The sequence below is a fragment of the Xenopus tropicalis genome, chromosome 7 (genome assembly GCF_000004195.4).
Source record: "Xenopus tropicalis strain Nigerian chromosome 7, UCB_Xtro_10.0, whole genome shotgun sequence".
NCBI classification, from domain to species: Eukaryota; Metazoa; Chordata; class Amphibia; order Anura; family Pipidae; genus Xenopus; species Xenopus tropicalis.
In genome coordinates, this window is record NC_030683.2 from 3,482,311 (window position 1) to 3,501,548 (window position 19,238).

A 19,238-nucleotide genomic window follows, 5' to 3' on the forward strand; every position below is an offset into this window, starting at 1 on the left:
GCTGGGGGAGACTGACCCCTGAAACAGTGTAACACAAGGCAGCAGCCTGACAGACCTGACTCGCTGGGGGAGACTGACCCCTGAAACACTGTAACACAAGGCCTATAAATAGAGTGGAGAAGCTGGGTCGGGATTGGGCAGGTTTCGGGTTTTTCCAGACCCGCACATCACTAGTGAGTAGGTTCCCTATCGGTTCTGCCGCACAAGTTCTGGGCCCCAGAAGGGCGTCGGTACAGTCCGGTAATGGTGGGCGTTGTCATTCTAAGCTATTCCAGCTGTCACTCAAGGTGGCAGTTAGAGACAATAGGGCAGAAATGTATAGGTTGGAACCAGATTGGGACATGAGAGCGAGGGGTTTAAAGGGGAACTAACCCGGCCGGCTCTCCGTTACTTGAGCTCCACTGTTCCCAATGGGAGAGAGCGACGCGGGAGACACAAGTTAATGCCGAGCAGAAGAGCTGTCTGATAGCAGTGACAGGCGCTCTCAGGTAGAGACAGGCAGACAGGCTGCTAATAAGGCCCAGATGGATGGAAGGAACCAGGAATGTAAAACTAAGAGAGAGACAAGAGGGAAAAGCGGCGCTGGGGGTTGGGGGACACGGGAGAATGGCACCATAGAGGGTTCTGTGCCACAGGCGCACTGCTGATCCTGCCCGCGACTCTCGCCGAGATCTGATGCTCCTGACAGGTGCAGGTGTCAGTCAGCGCGGGGATACAAGCTCCTGTATTAATGCATTGTGGGAATGTAGGTCAGATTTACATAATTCCCTCATTTAAACGGGTGATTCACGCCGGCTGCGGCTCCTCTCGGGGTGAGGGAAAGTGATGCTGGCGTGCCGGGGGCCCCTCATCTGCCTCTGTGCCAGCCGGGCGCGCCGTCGGATCACTCGCCATGGGAGGCGCCGAACATCTCCCCGAAGAGCACGACTCTCACATTTGGCCTTTTTATAAGGAAAATGAACCTGAGATGCCGAAATCAATGTTCTGATATTACAGGGCGGAACGAGAGGCACAAAATGCCCGAACGGCACAGAAATTGCCTCAATTATCAAAGCAAAAAGCTGTAACTTCATCTCCAGCCGCCTCCTGTGTCCCAGCTGCAATGGCTGCCTATGTACCATGTCCTTACCCACCCGCCTATGTACCGTGTCCTTACCCACCCGCCTATGTACCGTGTCCTTACCCACCCGCCTATGTACCTGTCCTTACCCACCCGCCTATGTACCGTGTCCTTACCCACCCGCCTATGTACCGTGTCCTTACCCACCCGCCTATGTACCGTGTCCTTACCCACCCGCCTATGTACCGTGTCCTTACCCACCCGCCTATGTACCGTGTCCTTACCCACCCGCCTATGTACCGTGTCCTTACCCACCCGCCTATGTACCGTGTCCTACCACCCGCCTATGTACCGTGTCCTTATCCACCCGCCTATGTACCGTGTCCTTATCCACCCGCCTATGTACCGTGTCCTTATCCACCCGCCTATGTACCGTGTCCTTATCCACCCGCCTATGTACCGTGTCCTTATCCACCCGCCTATGTACCGTGTCCTTATCCACCCGCCTATGTACCGTGTCCTTATCCACCCGCCTATGTACCGTGTCCTTACCACCCGCCTATGTACCGTGTCCTTACCACCGCCTTATGTACCGTGTCCTTACCCACCCGCCTATGTACCGTGTCCTTACCCACCCGCCTATGTACCTTGTACCGTCCTTACCCACCCGCCTATGTACCGTGTCCTTACCCACCCGCCTATGTACCGTGTCCTTACCCACCCGCCTATGTACCGTGTCCTTACCCACCCGCCTATGTACCGTGTCCTTACCCACCCGCCTATGTACCGTGTCCTTACCCACCCGCCTATGTACCGTGTCCTTACCCACCCGCCTATGTACCGTGTCCTTACCCACCCGCCTATGTACCGTGTCCTTATCCACCCGCCTATGTACCGTGTCCTTATCCACCCGCCTATGTACCGTGTCCTTATCCACCCGCCTATGTACCGTGTCCTTATCCACCCGCCTATGTACCGTGTCCTTATCCACCCGCCTATGTACCGTGTCCTTATCCACCCGCCTATGTACCGTGTCCTTATCCACCCGCCTATGTACCGTGTCCTTATCCACCCGCCTATGTACCGTGTCCTTATCCACCCGCCTATGTACCGTGTCCTTACCACCCGCCTATGTACCGTGTCCTTACCCACCCGCCTATGTACCGTGTCCTTACCCACCCGCCTATGTACCGTGTCCTTTACCCACCCGCCTATGTACCGTGTCCTTACCCACCGCCTATGTACCGTGTCCTTACCCACCCGCCTATGTACCGTGTCCTTACCCACCCGCCTATGTACCGTGTCCTTACCACCCGCCTATGTACCGTGTCCTTATCCAACCCGCCTATGTACCGTGTCCTTATCCACCCGCCTATGTACCGTGTCCTTATCCACCCGCCTATGTACCGTGTCCTTATCCACCCGCCTATGTACCGTGTCCTTATCACCCCCTATGTACCGTGTCCTTATCCACCCGCCTATGTACCGTGTCCTTATCCACCCGCCTATGTACCGTGTCCTTATCCACCCGCCTATGTACCGTGTCCTTATCCACCGCCTATGTACCGTGTCCTTACCCACCCGCCTATGTACCGTGTCCTTACCCACCCGCCTATGTACCGTGTGCCTTACCCACCCGCCTATGTAACCGTGTCCTTATCCACCCGCCTATGTACCGTGTCCTTACCCACCCCGCCTATGTACCGTGTCCTTACCCACCCGCCTATGTACCGTGTCCTTACCCACCCGCCTATGTACCGTGTCCTTATCCACCCGCCTATGTACCGTGTCCTTACCCACCCGCCTATGTACCGTGTCCTTACCCACCCGCCTATGTACCATGTCCTTATCCACCCGCCTATGTACCATGTCCTTACCCACCCGCCTATGTACCATGTCCTTACCCACCCGCCTATGTACCGTGTCCTTATCCACCCGCCTATAGGACCCACAGGTTGCCAGTCTGGGCCTTGCCAGAACCCACAGATTGTCAGTCCGGGACTTGCCAGAACCCACAAATTGCCAGTCCGGGACTTGCCAGAACCCACAGATTGCCAGTCTGGGCCTTGCCAGAACCCACAGATTGCCAGTCCGGGCCTTGCCAGAACCCACAGATTGCCAGTCCGGGCCTTGCCAGAACCCACAGATTGCCAGTCTGGGCCTTGCCAGAACCCACAGATTGCCAGTCCGGGCCTTGCCAGAACCCACAGATTGCCAGTCTGGGCCTTGCCAGAACCCACAGATTGCCAGTCTGGGCCTTGCCAGAACCCACAGATTGCCAGTCCGGGCCTTGCCAGAACCCACAGATTGCCAGTCCGGGCCTTGCCAGAACCCACAGATTGCCAGTCCGGGCCTTGCCAGAACCCACAGATTGCCAGCCGGGCCTTGCCAGAACCCACAGATTGCCAGTCCGGGCCTTGCCAGAACCCACAAATTGCCAGAACCCACAGATTGCCAGTCCGGTTCTGCGCCATGAATTACAGGCACGCAGCTGTCGGCGCCGGAGTCTCGGGCCGGTATCCCCAGGTCTGCCCGGCCCGACTCAGCGGGGATATAAATATTTTTCTCATCCTTCTCACTTAGAATTTCCAGCGCAGAATTTGCTTTTTCCTCCCATCCGACCAACCTTTGAAATGAGAAGCCGGCCGAGCTGCTCCCGTCAGATGTAGGTTTCTATCAGAATCGGCCCGAATTCTCCCTCCGCCGCGTCTGATGTCGGTGCGAGGGGAGGAAACCTCGAAGGCCATCTTTGAAAACTGGATTCAAAGTTAGAAGAGAAATAAAGGGAGAGAGAATTGGATCCTTTTAACTCCCAAACTGGGCGGCGGATCCGCGTCGTTGCGACTACTGAACTTGGAGACGGATTTCATATCGTTCAGTCCGAAAGGGATTCCCGGTACCCTAACTCTCAGCAAGATCCACCCTCCCCCGGGGGGGCAAATACACGTGTGGAACCTCATGTCCAGGGGCAAAGATGGGGGAGATGGGGGGGCAGATAGTTCTGGAGGTTTGGGGAGATGCAGATCCATATAATACAGAATGGGGAACACTCAATAACATCAGAATTCTCTCCCTCAAATAAAGCTCTGTCCCTGAGAGCCGCTTGTTTGGGGGGGGGGGGGGGGTCACTGACTGGGGGGGGGGGTCACTGACTGGGGGGGGGTCACTGACTGGGGGGGGGGGGTCACTGACTGGTAGAGTTGCCGCTGGACTGGCCAGAAAATTACCACCCAGGGGCAATGCTGAAATTACATATTTACCAACAATGCAACTTTCTTGAAGTTTTCCCCCTGTGACACCCACTTATTTGCACTTAGAACTGCTCTTTATAAGCAGCGCCCCTACTCTGATCTGCCCATACCCCTATCTGCCCATACCCCGATCTGCCCATACCCCGATCTGCCCCTACTCTGATCTGCCCATACCCCTATCTGCCCATACCCCTATCTGCCCATACCCCGATCTGCCCATACCCCGATCTGCCCCTACTCTGATCTGCCCATACCCCTATCTGCCCATACCCCGATCTGCCCATACCCCGATCTGCCCATACCCCGATCTGCCCCTACTCTGATCTGCCCATACCCCGATCTGCCCATACCCCGATCTGCCCATACCCCGATCTGCCCATACCCCGATCTGCCCATACCCCGATCTGCCCATACCCCGATCTGCCCCTACTCTGATCTGCCCATACCCCGATCTGCCCCTACTCTGATCTGCCCATACCCCGATCTGCCCATACCCCGATCTGCCCATACCCCGATCTGCCCCTACTCTGATCTGCCCATACCCCGATCTTGCCCCTACTCTGATCTGCCCATACCCTGATCTGCCCCTACTCTGATCTGCCCATACCCCGATCTGCCCATACCCCGATCTGCCCATACCCCGATCTGCCCATACCCCGATCTGCCCCTACTCTGATCTGCCCATACCCCGATCTGCCCCTACTCTGATCTGCCCATACCCCGATCTGCCCATACCCCGATCTGCCCTACGCTGATCTGCCCATACCCCGATCTGCCCATACCCCGATCTGCCCATACCCCGATCTGCCCATACCCCGATCTGCCCCTACTCTGATCTGCCCATACCCCGATCTGCCCATACCCCGATCTGCCCATACCCCACTCTTAATCCAGTCATACCGCGCCCCCGATCTGCCCATACCCCGATCTGCCCCTACTCTGATCTGCCCATACCCCACCCCCAATCTAGTCATACCCTGCCCCTGATCTGCCCATACCCCACCCCCAATCTAGTCATACCCTGCCCCTGATCTGCCCATACCCCACCCCCAATCTAGTCATACCCTGCCCCTGATCTGCCCATACCCCACCCCCAATCTAGTCATACCCTGCGCCTGATCTGCCCATACCCCACCCCCAATCTAGTCATACCCTGCCCCTGATCTGCCCATACCCCACCCCCAATCTAGTCATACCCTGCCCCTGATCTGCCCATACCCCACCCCCAATCTAGTCATACCCTGCCCCTGATCTGCCCCATTACCCCCACCCACCCAATCTAGTCATACCCTGCCCCTGATCTGCCCATACCCCACCCCCAATCTAGTCATACCCTGCCCCTGATCTGCCCATACCCCACCCCCAATCTAGTCATACCCTGCCCCTGATCTGCCCATGCCTCACCCCTCAAGATTTCAAGAAAAAGGCAAGATTTTGAAGACTTGAAAAAAAAGAAAAATATAATTTTTTGAACCATTTTAAGCAATAGCATTTTTCACAAATAAGCTACCAATCCCCACAGCCTACAGACAGCGGAACTACATAACCCACAATGCACTGCACTGGGACGTTCCTTACCTTATTTATTCCTCATTATTATTAATTACAGTAGTTTTTTTATTCCCTTTCTCCCATGATTTCCAGCTATTTAATAAATGAAAAACAACTAAAAAAAAAACAACTAAAATCCAATGTTAAAAAATTATAATTTGCATTTCCTATTGATTTCAGTGGAATCTCATTAGATCTGAACCAATTACGGGAAACTTTCAATAGACACAGAAACGGGAAAAACCCCAAGTCATGTGACACGGATCCGTAAATCACAAATATCGAGAGGAAACTCATTTTGCCCATGTAAACAAGGTAACGTATTGTTCCTCCTACTCCCATGTAACTGGGATATCCCTCCAACGTGCAGCGCTGCAGTAAAGTGTGAGTGAGTTTATCAGAGCACAGGTCACATGGCTGTGCCAAGTAATAAAAAAAAAATGAAGACCAATTGCAAACTGTCTCAGAATATTACTCTGTACATTGTACTAAAAGTGAACAGCCCCATTAACAACAGTGAAATAGAGAAAGTGCGACATTAGCTGAGGGCGGGGGCACATATACTGTAACGGGGTATATAACGGGGTATATAACGGGGTATATAATGGCACATATAACGGGGTATATAATGGCACATATAATGGGGTATATAATGGGGTATATAATGGCACATATAATGGGGTATATAATGGCGTATATAATGGGGTATATAACGGGGTATATAATGGCACGTATAATGGGGTATATAATGGCACATATAATGGGGTATATAATGGCACATATAATGGGGTATATAATGGCACATATAATGGGGTATATAATGGCACATATAATGGGGTATATAACGGGGTATATAATGGCACATATAATGGGGTATATAACGGGGTATATAATGGCACATATAATGGGGTATATAATGGCACATATAATGGGGTATATAATGGGGTATATAATGGCACATATAATGGGGTATATAATGGCACATATAATGGGGTATATAACGGGGTATATAATGGTACATATAATGGGGTATATAACGGGGTATATAATGGCACATATAATGGGGTATATAACGGGGTATATAATGGCACATATAATGGGGTATATAATGGTACATATAATGGGTATATAATGGCACATATAATGGGGTATATAACGGGGTATATAATGGCACATATAATGGCACATATAATGGGGTATATAACGGGATATATAATGGGGTATATAATGGGGTATATAATGGTACATATAATGGGGTATATAATGGCACATATAATGGGGTATATAACGGGGTATATAATGGCACATATAATGGGGTATATAACGGGGTATATAATGGCACATATAATGGTATATAATGGTACATATAATGGGGTATATAATGGTATATAATGGCACATATAATGGGGTATATAACGGGGTATATAATGGCACATATAATGGGGTATATAACGGGGTATATAATGGCACATATAATGGGGTATATAACGGGGTATATAATGGCACATATAATCGGGTATATAATGGTACATATAATGGGGTATATAATGGCACATATAATGGGGTATATAATGGCACATATAATGGGGTATATAACGGGGTATATAATGGCACATATAATGGGGTATATAACGGGGTATATAATGGCACATATAATGGGGTATATAATGGGGTATATAATGGGGTATATAATGGTACATATAATGGGGTATATAATGGCACATATAACGGGGTATATAATGGCACATATAATGGGGTATATAACGGGGTATATAATGGTACATATAATGGGGTATATAATGGCACATATAATGGGGTATATAATGGGGTATATAATGGTACATATAATGGGGTATATAATGGCTACATATAATGGGGTATATAATGGGGTATATAATGGTACATATAATGGGGTATATAATGGCACATATAATGGGGTATATAACGGGATATATAACGGGGTATATAATGGGGTATATAACGGCACATATAATGGGGTATATAATGGGGTATATAATGGTGTTGGAATGCGAGATGAGCTGCGATACAAACTCAGCACCAAGAACGCATTGTACCCCTAATTATCCCTACCCCCCCCCCCCCCCACACACACACACAAAGAGACGCAGTAAAGCGAGACCTTTCCGACACAAGCACCGCGGCTGCTCTCTCTCTTTCCCAATATTAAGACAAACGAGGAATTTGCATGAAATTTTGCCGCTTTTGCTTTTCAGCCGAATGCTTTTTTTATATTATTATATAAATATATTTTTTGAAACCTTGGGAACTGTTTCCAGTAGATGTCACGGCTTTTAACTGAAGACGGGGGGGAGAGCAGGAGCCGATGCACAAATAAGCTCCCAATTGTCTTCCCGATATGTAAAGCGCATCTCAGGCTGCTGTCTCGGCGCCGCTTTGAAGTGCGCTGAAATGTCATGTGTTGTGCAGGCTGCTGTGCATATACGCAAAGGCAATTTGCCGGCTGGCAGAAAGCTTACCGGTCTCCACCGCCACTTGGTAGCCGGCCTCCAGCCTCCGCGATGACCTTTCCAGCCTCTCCGTGTTATCCAGCAGATGTGCCCTCTGCAAGAAATAAAAAGAGAGAAAATAAAATTAAAAAAGGGATCAAAAAAAAGATGTCAGGTGGCGGTCGGCGAATGCACCTCGTTAATTAATCAATTAGATCGGCGGTGTCTTTAATACGGGAGAGAGTTCGATCAATAGGAATGGCGGCACAGGTGGGAATGGAAGCCCTTTGGCGGGGTTTGTGGAAGGGGATTTATACACATGAAAAGCGCTCAGCGGCGGCAGGCACATAAGCCCCCCAATATTGCATCATTAGGCCTAACACCGGCAAAGTGTTTGCTTTGATTCCCACAGACTCATCAGCTGCGCCCGGAAAGGGGCAGAATGGAACAGCGCGGGGCAATTGTACTGTGTGTGAATAAGCACAAATACAACTAATATCTATTGTTTGCTCCAATGGGAACCCCAGCAATATACTGCTCTATTGTATATATATATATATATATATATATATATATATATATATATATATATATATATATATATATATATATATATATAGCCCACATATCCTATGTAACATGCTGACAATGCATAATAACTAGACAGATAGAGGATAGATAGAACACAGATAGAGAGATAAATAGATAGATAGATAAATAGATAGATAAAACCCACTCAGGTACATACACAAGACCCGATTACACTGCGGACAGGGCTCACACGTGGCCCAAACACCGGATGCTGGGCCTTTACTGGCCTACAATGTGTGCCCCTTGATTGGCCAATGATGTGAGCCCTTTTATTAGCCAATTATGTGAGCCCTAACTGTCAGGACAATGAGGCACAATGCTGACCCTAACAATGTCTTACTCACATTATAGAGGATAGATAACCAATACATAGATAGATAAATGATTGATATAGATAGATAAACGATGGATGGCTGAAAGATACATAATAGATAGATAGATAGACAGATAGATAATTGATGGATACATGATGGATAGCTGAAAGATACATGCTAGCTATCTAGATAGATAGATAGGTAAATAAATGATAGACAGATATATAGATAGATGGATAGATAGGTAGATAGATAGACAGATAAATGATGGATATAGATAGATAGATGTAGATGATAGATAAATGTCAGGCCGAAAGGGCACAACGCTGACCCACATTATTCCCTACACTAAGGGCAGTTTATGTTATTTCTGAAGAGCGTGGGGCACTAAGGGAAGAAAACAAGGCATTTTGCCCCGATATCAGGTGTACTTGGCCTTTATTGCCAATAACTCCCAACACTCGCTGCCCAATCTCCCTAACGAGAACTTCTCCGCCGTCGGCTTATTATCATTTAACCCTCTCCTTTTTTATTTTTTTTTTTTTTACGTCTGACCGAAAATGAAAGACCAGTCTGGGCCTATAAAATTACCCTTCATTTCAATTGCCCCAGCCCCGGTGCCGTTTTGCCGATGGGAAGGAAAAAAAAGGGCAGGGACCCCGGGCTGTCTAGTAAATAATAACAATAAATTGTAATGACGCTGATGAAAAAAAAAAAAAAGGAGGCGTCTGTGCATTTAATGTGATAGATAGATAGATGATAGATAGATAGATAGATAGATAGATAGATAGATAGATGATAGATAGATAGATAGATGATAGATAGATAGATAGATAGATGATAGATAGATAAATGATTGATAGACAGATACATGATGAATAGCTGAAAGTAACATGACAGCTAGATAGATAAATGATAGATAGATAGATAGATAGATAAATGATGGATATAGATAGATATTGATGATAGATAGGTAGGTACATAAATGATATGCCAATGTCGTACCCACATTATTCCCTACACTAAGGGCAGTTTATGTTATTTCTGAAGAGCGCGGGGCACTAAGGGAAGAAGACAAGGCATTTTGCCCCGATATCAGGTGTACTTGGCCTTTATTGCCAATAACTCCCAACACTCGCTGCCCAATCTCCCTAACGAGAACTTCTCCGCCGTCGTCTTATTATCATTTAACCCTCTTCTTTTTATTTTTCTACGCCCGACCAAAAATTAAAGCCCAGTCCGGGCCTATAAAATTACCCTTTCCGAAGAGGCTCATTTCACTTCTGCCCCCCTCAGTGCCGTTTCCGAAAAAGGCAGGGACCCCGGGCTTTCTAGTAAATAATAACAATAAATTCTAATGACGCTGATGATACAAAAAAGGAGGCGTCTGTGCGTTTAATGTGAGTGGCTGGCCGGCGGAGGCAGCTAGCGAGCGCTAATGAGCCCCTGCGGATGGCACACAAGCCGGCGGTATTGACACGCGCACTTAAGCTAATACACCTAGACCGCTGCAGCTCCGCGCGCCCACAAAGCCTGCCACAATCTCTCGCTTCCATCTTCAAAGCCGGGAAGTGATTAGTATGTTATCATTACCATTCAAAACGTGATTTTCCTATTCCCTTCTGGCATAGGTGACACATCTCAGAGATGGAGGCCAGGCCAGGAATGCAGTTAAAGCCACATCAAAGCGAGCCTTGATTTTCTTTTTTTTTTCTATTCTATCCGTGTGTGTCTATCCGCGTGTGTCTATCCGTGTGTGTGTGTTGGTTGGGGGGGGGAGAGAGAGAAAGCCGAGGCTGCGGGAAAAATCATTAAAACAATGCATTTAGATCAGCGCGGATAAAGGCCCCAACGGTGAAGGTCAGGGAATGGGCCACGGTAATTACTCGCCCGGAAAGGGAAAAAATTTAAAAAAAAAAATAAAGAGAAAGACGTCGGAGAAGGAAAAGTCATTTAAAGAGTAAAAGCGCCATTAAAGGGTTAATGAATTTCAGTTAGTGGGTAGAATGTTCTATTGTCAGCAACTTTGCAATTGGTGGTCATTATTTATTTGGTATATTTGTTGGATTATTTGCCTTTGTCGTCTGTGTCTTTCCAGCTTCCAAATGGGGGTCAGTGACCCCGGCAGCCAAATACTCCCGTATTATTGTTATTGTTATTCCTTATATTTCTATCCTGTCCTTTTCATATTCCAGTTTCTCATTCACGCAACTGCCCGGTTGCTAAGGTAAGCAAGACCCTAGCAACCAGATAGCTGCTGAAGTTCCAAACTAAACAAAACCCACAAAAAGTCAAAAATTAAAACCAACGGCAAATTGGCTCAGAATATCAATATCTATGTCACACTAAAGGGCTTATCTATCCATTTTCCAGTTTGTTTTTGTACATCGAATAAACTCACATATCGAATGGCCGCTTATTTATTAATAAGGAAAACTCGTTCGAATAAAAAAAAAACTCGAATTTTTCACGTTTACGAGCTCTAAAAACTTGAAAAATGACAGTTTGAGAATACGGCCTAATGGCAACTCCTATCGACTTCTATAGAAACTAAAATGGTCTTCCTTCCATTTTAGATTTCATTTCTTCTTCCCCCAAAAGCAATAAGAGAGGCAAAGCTTTGGGTAAGAGAGCAATAAGAGAGGCAAAGCTTTGGGTAAGAGAGCAATAAGAGAGGCAAAGCTTTGGGTAAGAGAGCAATAAGAGAGGCAAAGCTTTGGGTAAGAGAGCAATAAGAGAGGCAAAGCTTTGGGTAAGAGAGCAATAAGAGAGGCAAAGCTTTGGGTAAGAGAGCAATAAGAGAGGCAAAGCTTTGGGTAAGAGAGCAATAAGAGAGGCAAAGCTTTGGGTAAGAGAGCAATAAGAGAGGCAAAGCTTTGGGTAAGAGAGCAATAAGAGAGGCAAAGCTTTGGGTAAGAGAGCAATAAGAGAGGCAAAGCTTTGGGGCTGGATCAGAACATCCCCATGGGTTCTGTTTGTCTGAAATGGACCCAGCCCTTATTCTACGGAGCGTTTTATATTTTTATATGTGAAGGCCAAACTCAAAGGTCAAGGATTGTGAGAAGAAGGAGGAGCACGTGAGGAATCCCATGTAGTTGCCAAGGGAAGATCTGTATGGAGACAAGTCCAACAGAAAGTTGGGGTTCTATCCTTGCCCAGTGCCCTGATTATCCTTCTAGGTCAGTGGTTCTCAACCTCCGTAATGCCGCGACCCTTTAATACAGTTCCACAACCAGTATCTCTGTTCCTAAGACCATCAGAAATATGGCAACCCCTGTGAAATGGTCGTTCAACCCCCAAAGGGGTCCCGACCCACAGGTTGAGAACTGCTGTTCTAGGTCAAATAACTAGGTGATCCTGTTTGTGTGTTAGAGTCCTGTGTGTTGAGACCCGGACCCGCGGCCTGCAACCCACATTTTAACTCGCTTTGACCGGCTACCCAACCCAACACACAATTTCCTCATCCGCCGACTGATCCACGACCAGCTGACCGCCATTAAACAGGAAGTGCTATTGCTGCAAACCAGAAGTGACATCATCAGAAGTGGGTGGGGTAGAAAAAAAAGGTTTAAATAGGTGTTTAAAATAGTAAAATATATATATCTATTCTACCTGCAACCCACCAGGTACCCACTTTTCTTGGGGTAACCCGCAGGTACCCAACCTTCTGCAGGACTCGATTGGGTGTCTCTATATTGATAGGGAACCCAAAGGACACAGATATGTTCCTGATTCCAAGCAGATTCCAATGAGAGATACTGATATTATGGGGGCACAAACACATAGATACCAAAACAGTAAATAAAGTCTCGACCTTCTCAGCACAGAAAGGACGAATAACAAGGGCCGACCAATCCCCTTACACTTTCCTGAACGTCTCTAACAGTTGTGGTGATCAAGTTGCTTAACGTTTCCATTCGCCGATAGAAGAAGGGGTGGATCAATAAGGTCAGCAGAGAAGCTGGAGCCTTGAAAATACATGGAGTTTAGGGCCTCCAAAGTTGCCTCCAAGTTGAGTGGAGGTGGAGGGTAGATAGACGGGTCCAAGAATCCCTTGAGAAAGAGTGGAAGGCAATGTTATATCTTTTACTCCCAAATTATTGAGAAGTAGAGACAGGGCTGATTTAATAAATGGGAAAATGGGGCATTTTGAAGCACCCGACAGGAATGGAAGGGGCATCCCAGGGCAGTTGGACCTTGGGATCAAGTCTAGTTCAAGTGCAGACCATTTCTTCATTGGCTGTCTGAGGGTTATTCTATCACACATTCCTTGGGGCAGTGGGGGCCCACCAATTAAATGTTGCCCTGGGCCAAGAAGCCCTTTCAGCTCGTAACAAAAAGTTGAATACTAGCGATGCACCGAATCCATTATTTTTGGGTCCGACCGAACCCCGAATCCCTTGTGAACAATTCAGCCGAATACCGAACGGAATCCTTATTTGCATCTGGAAATTTGGGTTAAATAGACGCGCGCGCCGAAACATTTTTTTAATTCTCTGTTAATGTAACCAAAAGTCACGTGATATTAAGGATTCCGATTTGGTTCGGCCAGACACTTGGGGGCCCATTCATTAAACCACGATTTTGAGAAAAATTTGTATTTTTTTCTAACTTTTCATAATGTCTACGATAATTTCATTAAAATTCCACAACTTTTTTGTGGTTTTCCACGAAAAAGTCGTATTTTTCGCAAAGACCACGACCATTTCGGAATTCATTTAAGCTTCGGTATCGTGACTCTCTTTTGGCCTGGTTGGATCTGTAGAGTGCCGTTGAGTCCTAAATCATACATTGAAGGTATCAAAGCCAGAAAGGTTGTCGACGTTCAGATCCAAAAATTTTGTGACTTTCGGAATGCAACCGCAATATTTTCGTACGACCGATAAAAGAATTTGTGACAAAGATGGAGTATCGTGGTTACTCCGAATTTTTACTCGTGGTTTAATGAATGGGCCCCTTGGATTCAGCCGAATCCCATTGAAAATCGTTGCCGAATACCAAACTGAAACCTGGATTAGGTGCAATAATTTTAGAAAAATTTTATCCCAAGATTAGATAAAGAGTAACTGGTTTTCCAATGTTTTTATAATGCACCGAAGGCTGTTGTGCCGGCACAAAAGGGAGACTCTTTTGGGCAGTTCCAAACAGCATTCGGGGCAGTAAACGGGCAGCGGCGGCGAGCAGCAGGGCACATGGAATCCAGTTATGAAATTGCAGATAATGGGAAGGTAAAGAGCAAAAAGAGCGGCGGAGTCGGAGGTCGTTATGGAGGTGGGACTGCCAAGAGAAACCCTTCAATCTGCCTGGAGTCGGCACAAAGCAGCCTGCCTGGAGTCGGCACAGAGCAACCTTTCATTATACAGAAACAAAAAGAGGCAATGGCACGGGAAGCCAAGTGCGGCCTTTAGTGGAAGTTCGGATTGTTTTATCGCCGCGCTCTTTTTTCCCAGAGACTTTGTAGCGGCAGACAGGAAGGTGATTTACTCTCCCGGTGAAGCTGAAGACTCAGCTACGGGTTTCGGGGAGTTCTGAGCTGAAGTTCTGCCGAGCGAGATTCAGCTCCGGCAGCGAGTTCTTCCCATGAAGGTCCTCTGTCAGGCTTCAGCCTAGATCTCACAAATGAAAGGGCGCAGCGATCTGTACAACTCAGCTACCATAGACTTGCCAGAAGGTAGTCAGCCTCCTAACGACGGCGTTTTACATCGCTCTACAAGAGGAGTCTCGGTATTATTAGCTGATTGGGGGGTAAAGGGGGGATTCCTGCCAATTCACAAAGATAAAGGGTTCCACGCTACACGAGAAATCAGATTCCTCTCCTACATCCCTCACAGTCAGAACCTCGGACTCTTTGATGGGATGTGGCAGCGATCACAGAGAGAGTTTGATTTGTGGAGTTACAGGAGGGAGCGGGATTAGAACGATCAAAACGTTGACAAAATGCTTGGGCTCCCATTGGTACAGGCGGCAAACTGGCTGAGATCTGATTGGTAACAGCGAGATATATATTTAGTGGTAAAACCAGTATTTAGGCCACAAACATTCGATTAAATTGATTAAATGTACGATTTGTCCATCAACGAAAACGACCATTTCAAGCGATATCATATAGTTACATAGGGTTGAAAAAAAGACCAGAGTCCATCAAGTTCAACCCTTTGTCCAGTTGAACGTAGGGAAACCGACCCGCTCGGTCCTGCAAAAACAGTTGGACAATGGTCGAGTTTCATTGCTAACGATGATGAACATTGGTCAAACCTAACGATCAATTTTCTGACCAATGTCGGATGAAAAATCGTTCGGCGCCCACTGACCTTACGATAATTTGAGGGATTTGTTGGAAGGCACTGAGATTGGTCGTTAGGGAGAGAATAATGTTAACATGTATGGGCAGCTTCTATTCTATCATAAGAGGAAATCTCCTTCGGAAACTCTGTTTTCATTGGTAACAAAACACCTTGGTTTTGATTGGTTACAGCACTAAAGGACAATATTCCCAATGGATATTCTCCGACTGTGATCCAAATGTGATCTTATTGGTAATATAATAAAACTAAATCTGCTGTTATAACAAAAAGTAATTAAATGCTTCAGTAGTCACTGATAAATACTTTCTTTCCATCTTTTTTCCCTTCTCCCTTCGGGCCTACTGGCCAAAAAAAAGATGGCGGCATTGGAAGAGAGGGCCTGGTTGGTTGCAAGGCAGTATGGCCCGGGCATGAATGTCAGATGTTCTAATATCTAACCCATTATAAACCCTCAAAGCACATGAATGCCAGAGCAAAAAGCTCCTCCTACCATCATAAACCTTCAACTCACATGAATGCCAGAGCAAAAAGCTCCTCTTACCATCATAAACCCTCAAATCACATGAATGCCAGAGCAAAAAGCTCCTCCTACCATCATAAACCTTCAACTCACAGAATGCCCGAGCAGAAAGCTCCTCCTACCATCATAAACCTTCAACTCACATGAATGCCCGAGCAGAAAGCTCCTCCTACCATCATAAACCTTCAACTCACATGAATGCCCGAGCAGAAAGCTCCTCCTACCATCAGAAACCCTCAAATCACATGGCTGCCAGAGCAGAAAGCTCCTCCTACCATCATAAACCTTCAACTCACATGAATGCCCGAGCAGAAAGCTCCTCCTACCATCATAAACCCTCAAAGCACATGAATGCCCGAGCAGAAAGCTCCTCCTACCATCATAAACCTTCAACTCACATGAATGCCCGAGCAGTAAGCTCCTCCTACCATCATAAACCTTCAACTCACATGAATGCCCGAGCAGAAAGCTCCTCCTACCATCATAAACCCTCAAAGCACATGAATGCCCGAGCAGAAAGCTCCTCCTACCATCATAAACCTTCAACTCACATGAATGCCCGAGCAGTAAGCTCCTCCTACCATCATAAACCCTCAAATCACATGAATGCCAGAGCAGAAAGCTCCTCCTACCATCATAAACCCTCAAATCACATGAATGCCAGAGCAGAAAGCTCCTCCTACCATCATAAACCCTCAAATCACATGGCTGCCAGAGCAGAAAGCTCCTCCTACCATCATAAACCCCCAAATCCCATGAATGCCACATATTATCATTACGTTTAAAGAAACCAGTGAGGAATGATTAGAGGTGTTTGGCTGCACCCCATTGTAATTACTAAACCTGCCGTAGCCCTTAAAGGACAACTAAACCCCCAGAATGAATACGTAACCAACAGACAGTTTATATTATATTAAGTGGCCTATTAAAGAATCTCCCCAAACTGGAATATATATATCAGTAAATATTGCCCTTTTACATCCTTTCCCTTGAGCCGCCATTTAGTGATGGGCTGTGTGCCCCCTCAGAGATCAGCTGACAGGAAGTGATGCAGCTCTAACTGTAACAGGAAGTAGTGTGGGAGCAAAAGGCAGAACTCTGCCCATTCATTGGCTGATGGGGCCTAGCATGTATGTGTGCCTTGGCTTGTTTGTGTGCACTGTGACTCCTATGATCCCAGGGGGCGGCCCTTAGTACTTAAAATGGCAGTTTTCTAATTAGGATTACCCAATAGCATATACAGGTATAGGACCCGTTATCCAGAATGCTCGGGACCAAGGGTATTCCAGATAAGGGATCTTTCTGTAATTTGGATCTCCATAGTTTAAGTCTACTAAAAAATCTGTATAACATTAATTAAACACATTAGGATTGTTCTGCCCCCAATAAGGGGTAATTATATCTTAGTTGGGATCAAGTACAGGTACTGTTTTATTATTACAGAGAAAAGGGAATCATTTAACCATTAAATAAACCCAATAGGGCTGTTCTGCCCCAATAAGGGGTGATTATATCTTAGTTGGGATCAAGTACAGGTACTGTTTTATTATTACAGAGAAAAGGGAATCATTTAACCATTAAATAAACCCAATAGGGCTGTTCTGCCCCAATAAGGGGTAATTATATCTTAGTTGGGATCAAGTACAGGTACTGTTTTATTATTACAGAGAAAAGGGAATCATTTAACCATTAAATAAACCCAATAGGGCTGTTCTGCCCAATAAGGGGTAATTATATCTTAGTTGGGATCAAGTACAGGTACTGTTTTATTATTACAGAGAAAGGGAATCATTTAACCATTAAATAAACCCAATAGGGCTGTTCTGCCCCAATAAGGGGTAATTATATCTTAGTTGGGATCAAGTACAGGTACTGTTTTATTATTACAGAGAAAAGGGAATCATTTAACCATTAAATAAACCCAATAGGGCTGTTCTGCCCCAATAAGGGGTAATTATACCTTAGTTGGGATCAAGTACAGGTACTGTTTTATTATTACAGAGAAAAGGGAATCATTTAACCATTCTGGATAATGGGTTTCCGGACAAGTATATTTATATGAAAATGGTTTATTTAGATGAAGTTTTACATATGAGCTGTTTATGCAATATATTTGTATAGAGACCTACATTGTTTGGGGGTTTAGTTTCCCTTTAAACACATCTAGGCAGTAGAAACGGATGAAACATATATCTATTCCTTCCCGGGGTAGCGCAGGTAACATACGAGGCATTACCAGTGTATGAGGAGTAACATTTGGGAGCTTGTAGCGAGTCGGAAGAACATAAATATTGGGAAAATGTCTTTTGTTCTTCGCCGTTCTCATTAGAAATGATAATACCGGCGCTTGATTACACTCTCCTGTTATTTCTATATGATGATATATGATGAAAGCCGTATCAATGTTACAAAAGACCACGTAGATATTCCTCTGCTTCCAGCCACTTTCATATTGCAAATAATGCCGCACTTTAAAGGATGAATTGTGCTCTCAATTTCCCCAGAATAATATTGCGGGGAAACTTTAATACATTTATCTCTCGAGGCTGCGGCTCTACCGACCGAGGCTCTTTTTTTCGTTACATTTTCTCGCTTTGTACCCGGGAAAAAGAAAAAAAAAAAAAAACGGTTCTGATCCTTCGTGTCAAACACACCGAACGCCGACGTCCTTACCAGACGCAAATATTGGCTAAATCTGTCATCGTGGATTCGGTATAAATGTATTAAAAGCGCTACGGGCAAGTGTGGCTGAGCGGCTGAGGAAGGGTTAGAATTGTTATGTTATCCTGTGTGATTGGGGCAGCCATTACCCTGGGGCGGGGTAAATCTAAAGTAGCCAATCACTGTATAATAAATAATTGGCTTTTAAATATGATATGAACAATGGACCAATTTGGCAGTTTATCTTCCCTTGTATGAGCACCCTCAACGGCCAGATTGGGCATTGGGTTGACCCAACGTAAAGATTTCATATGGCCCTATATCCGAATAAAAATTTCAAGGCAAAGGCAATGTTCCAATGATGTTGTACGGGACTAATAAACCCTATTCGGCTTATGTCTCACAGAGGTTAGTAGCTGCTACTTGTTGCTGGGTTGCTGACTTGATTGGGTTCTATAGGACTATTATGGCCCCAGAGCAAACAGTAAGACCCAATGGTGGCCAGGTAAATAGCTGT

General features: G+C 46.1%; 1 protein-coding gene across 4 annotated transcripts in view; it reads right to left on the reverse strand.

The window, feature by feature from the left end:
* Positions 1–19,238, reverse strand: part of vti1a (vesicle transport through interaction with t-SNAREs 1A) — a 171,253-nt gene that overhangs the window by 106,677 nt on the left and 45,338 nt on the right. For all 4 annotated transcript variants that reach the window (NM_001078762.1, XM_031905171.1, XM_031905169.1 and 1 more), the window contains 1 exon segment: positions 8,361–8,445. In NM_001078762.1, the coding sequence (NP_001072230.1) occupies positions 8,361–8,445 (85 nt within the window).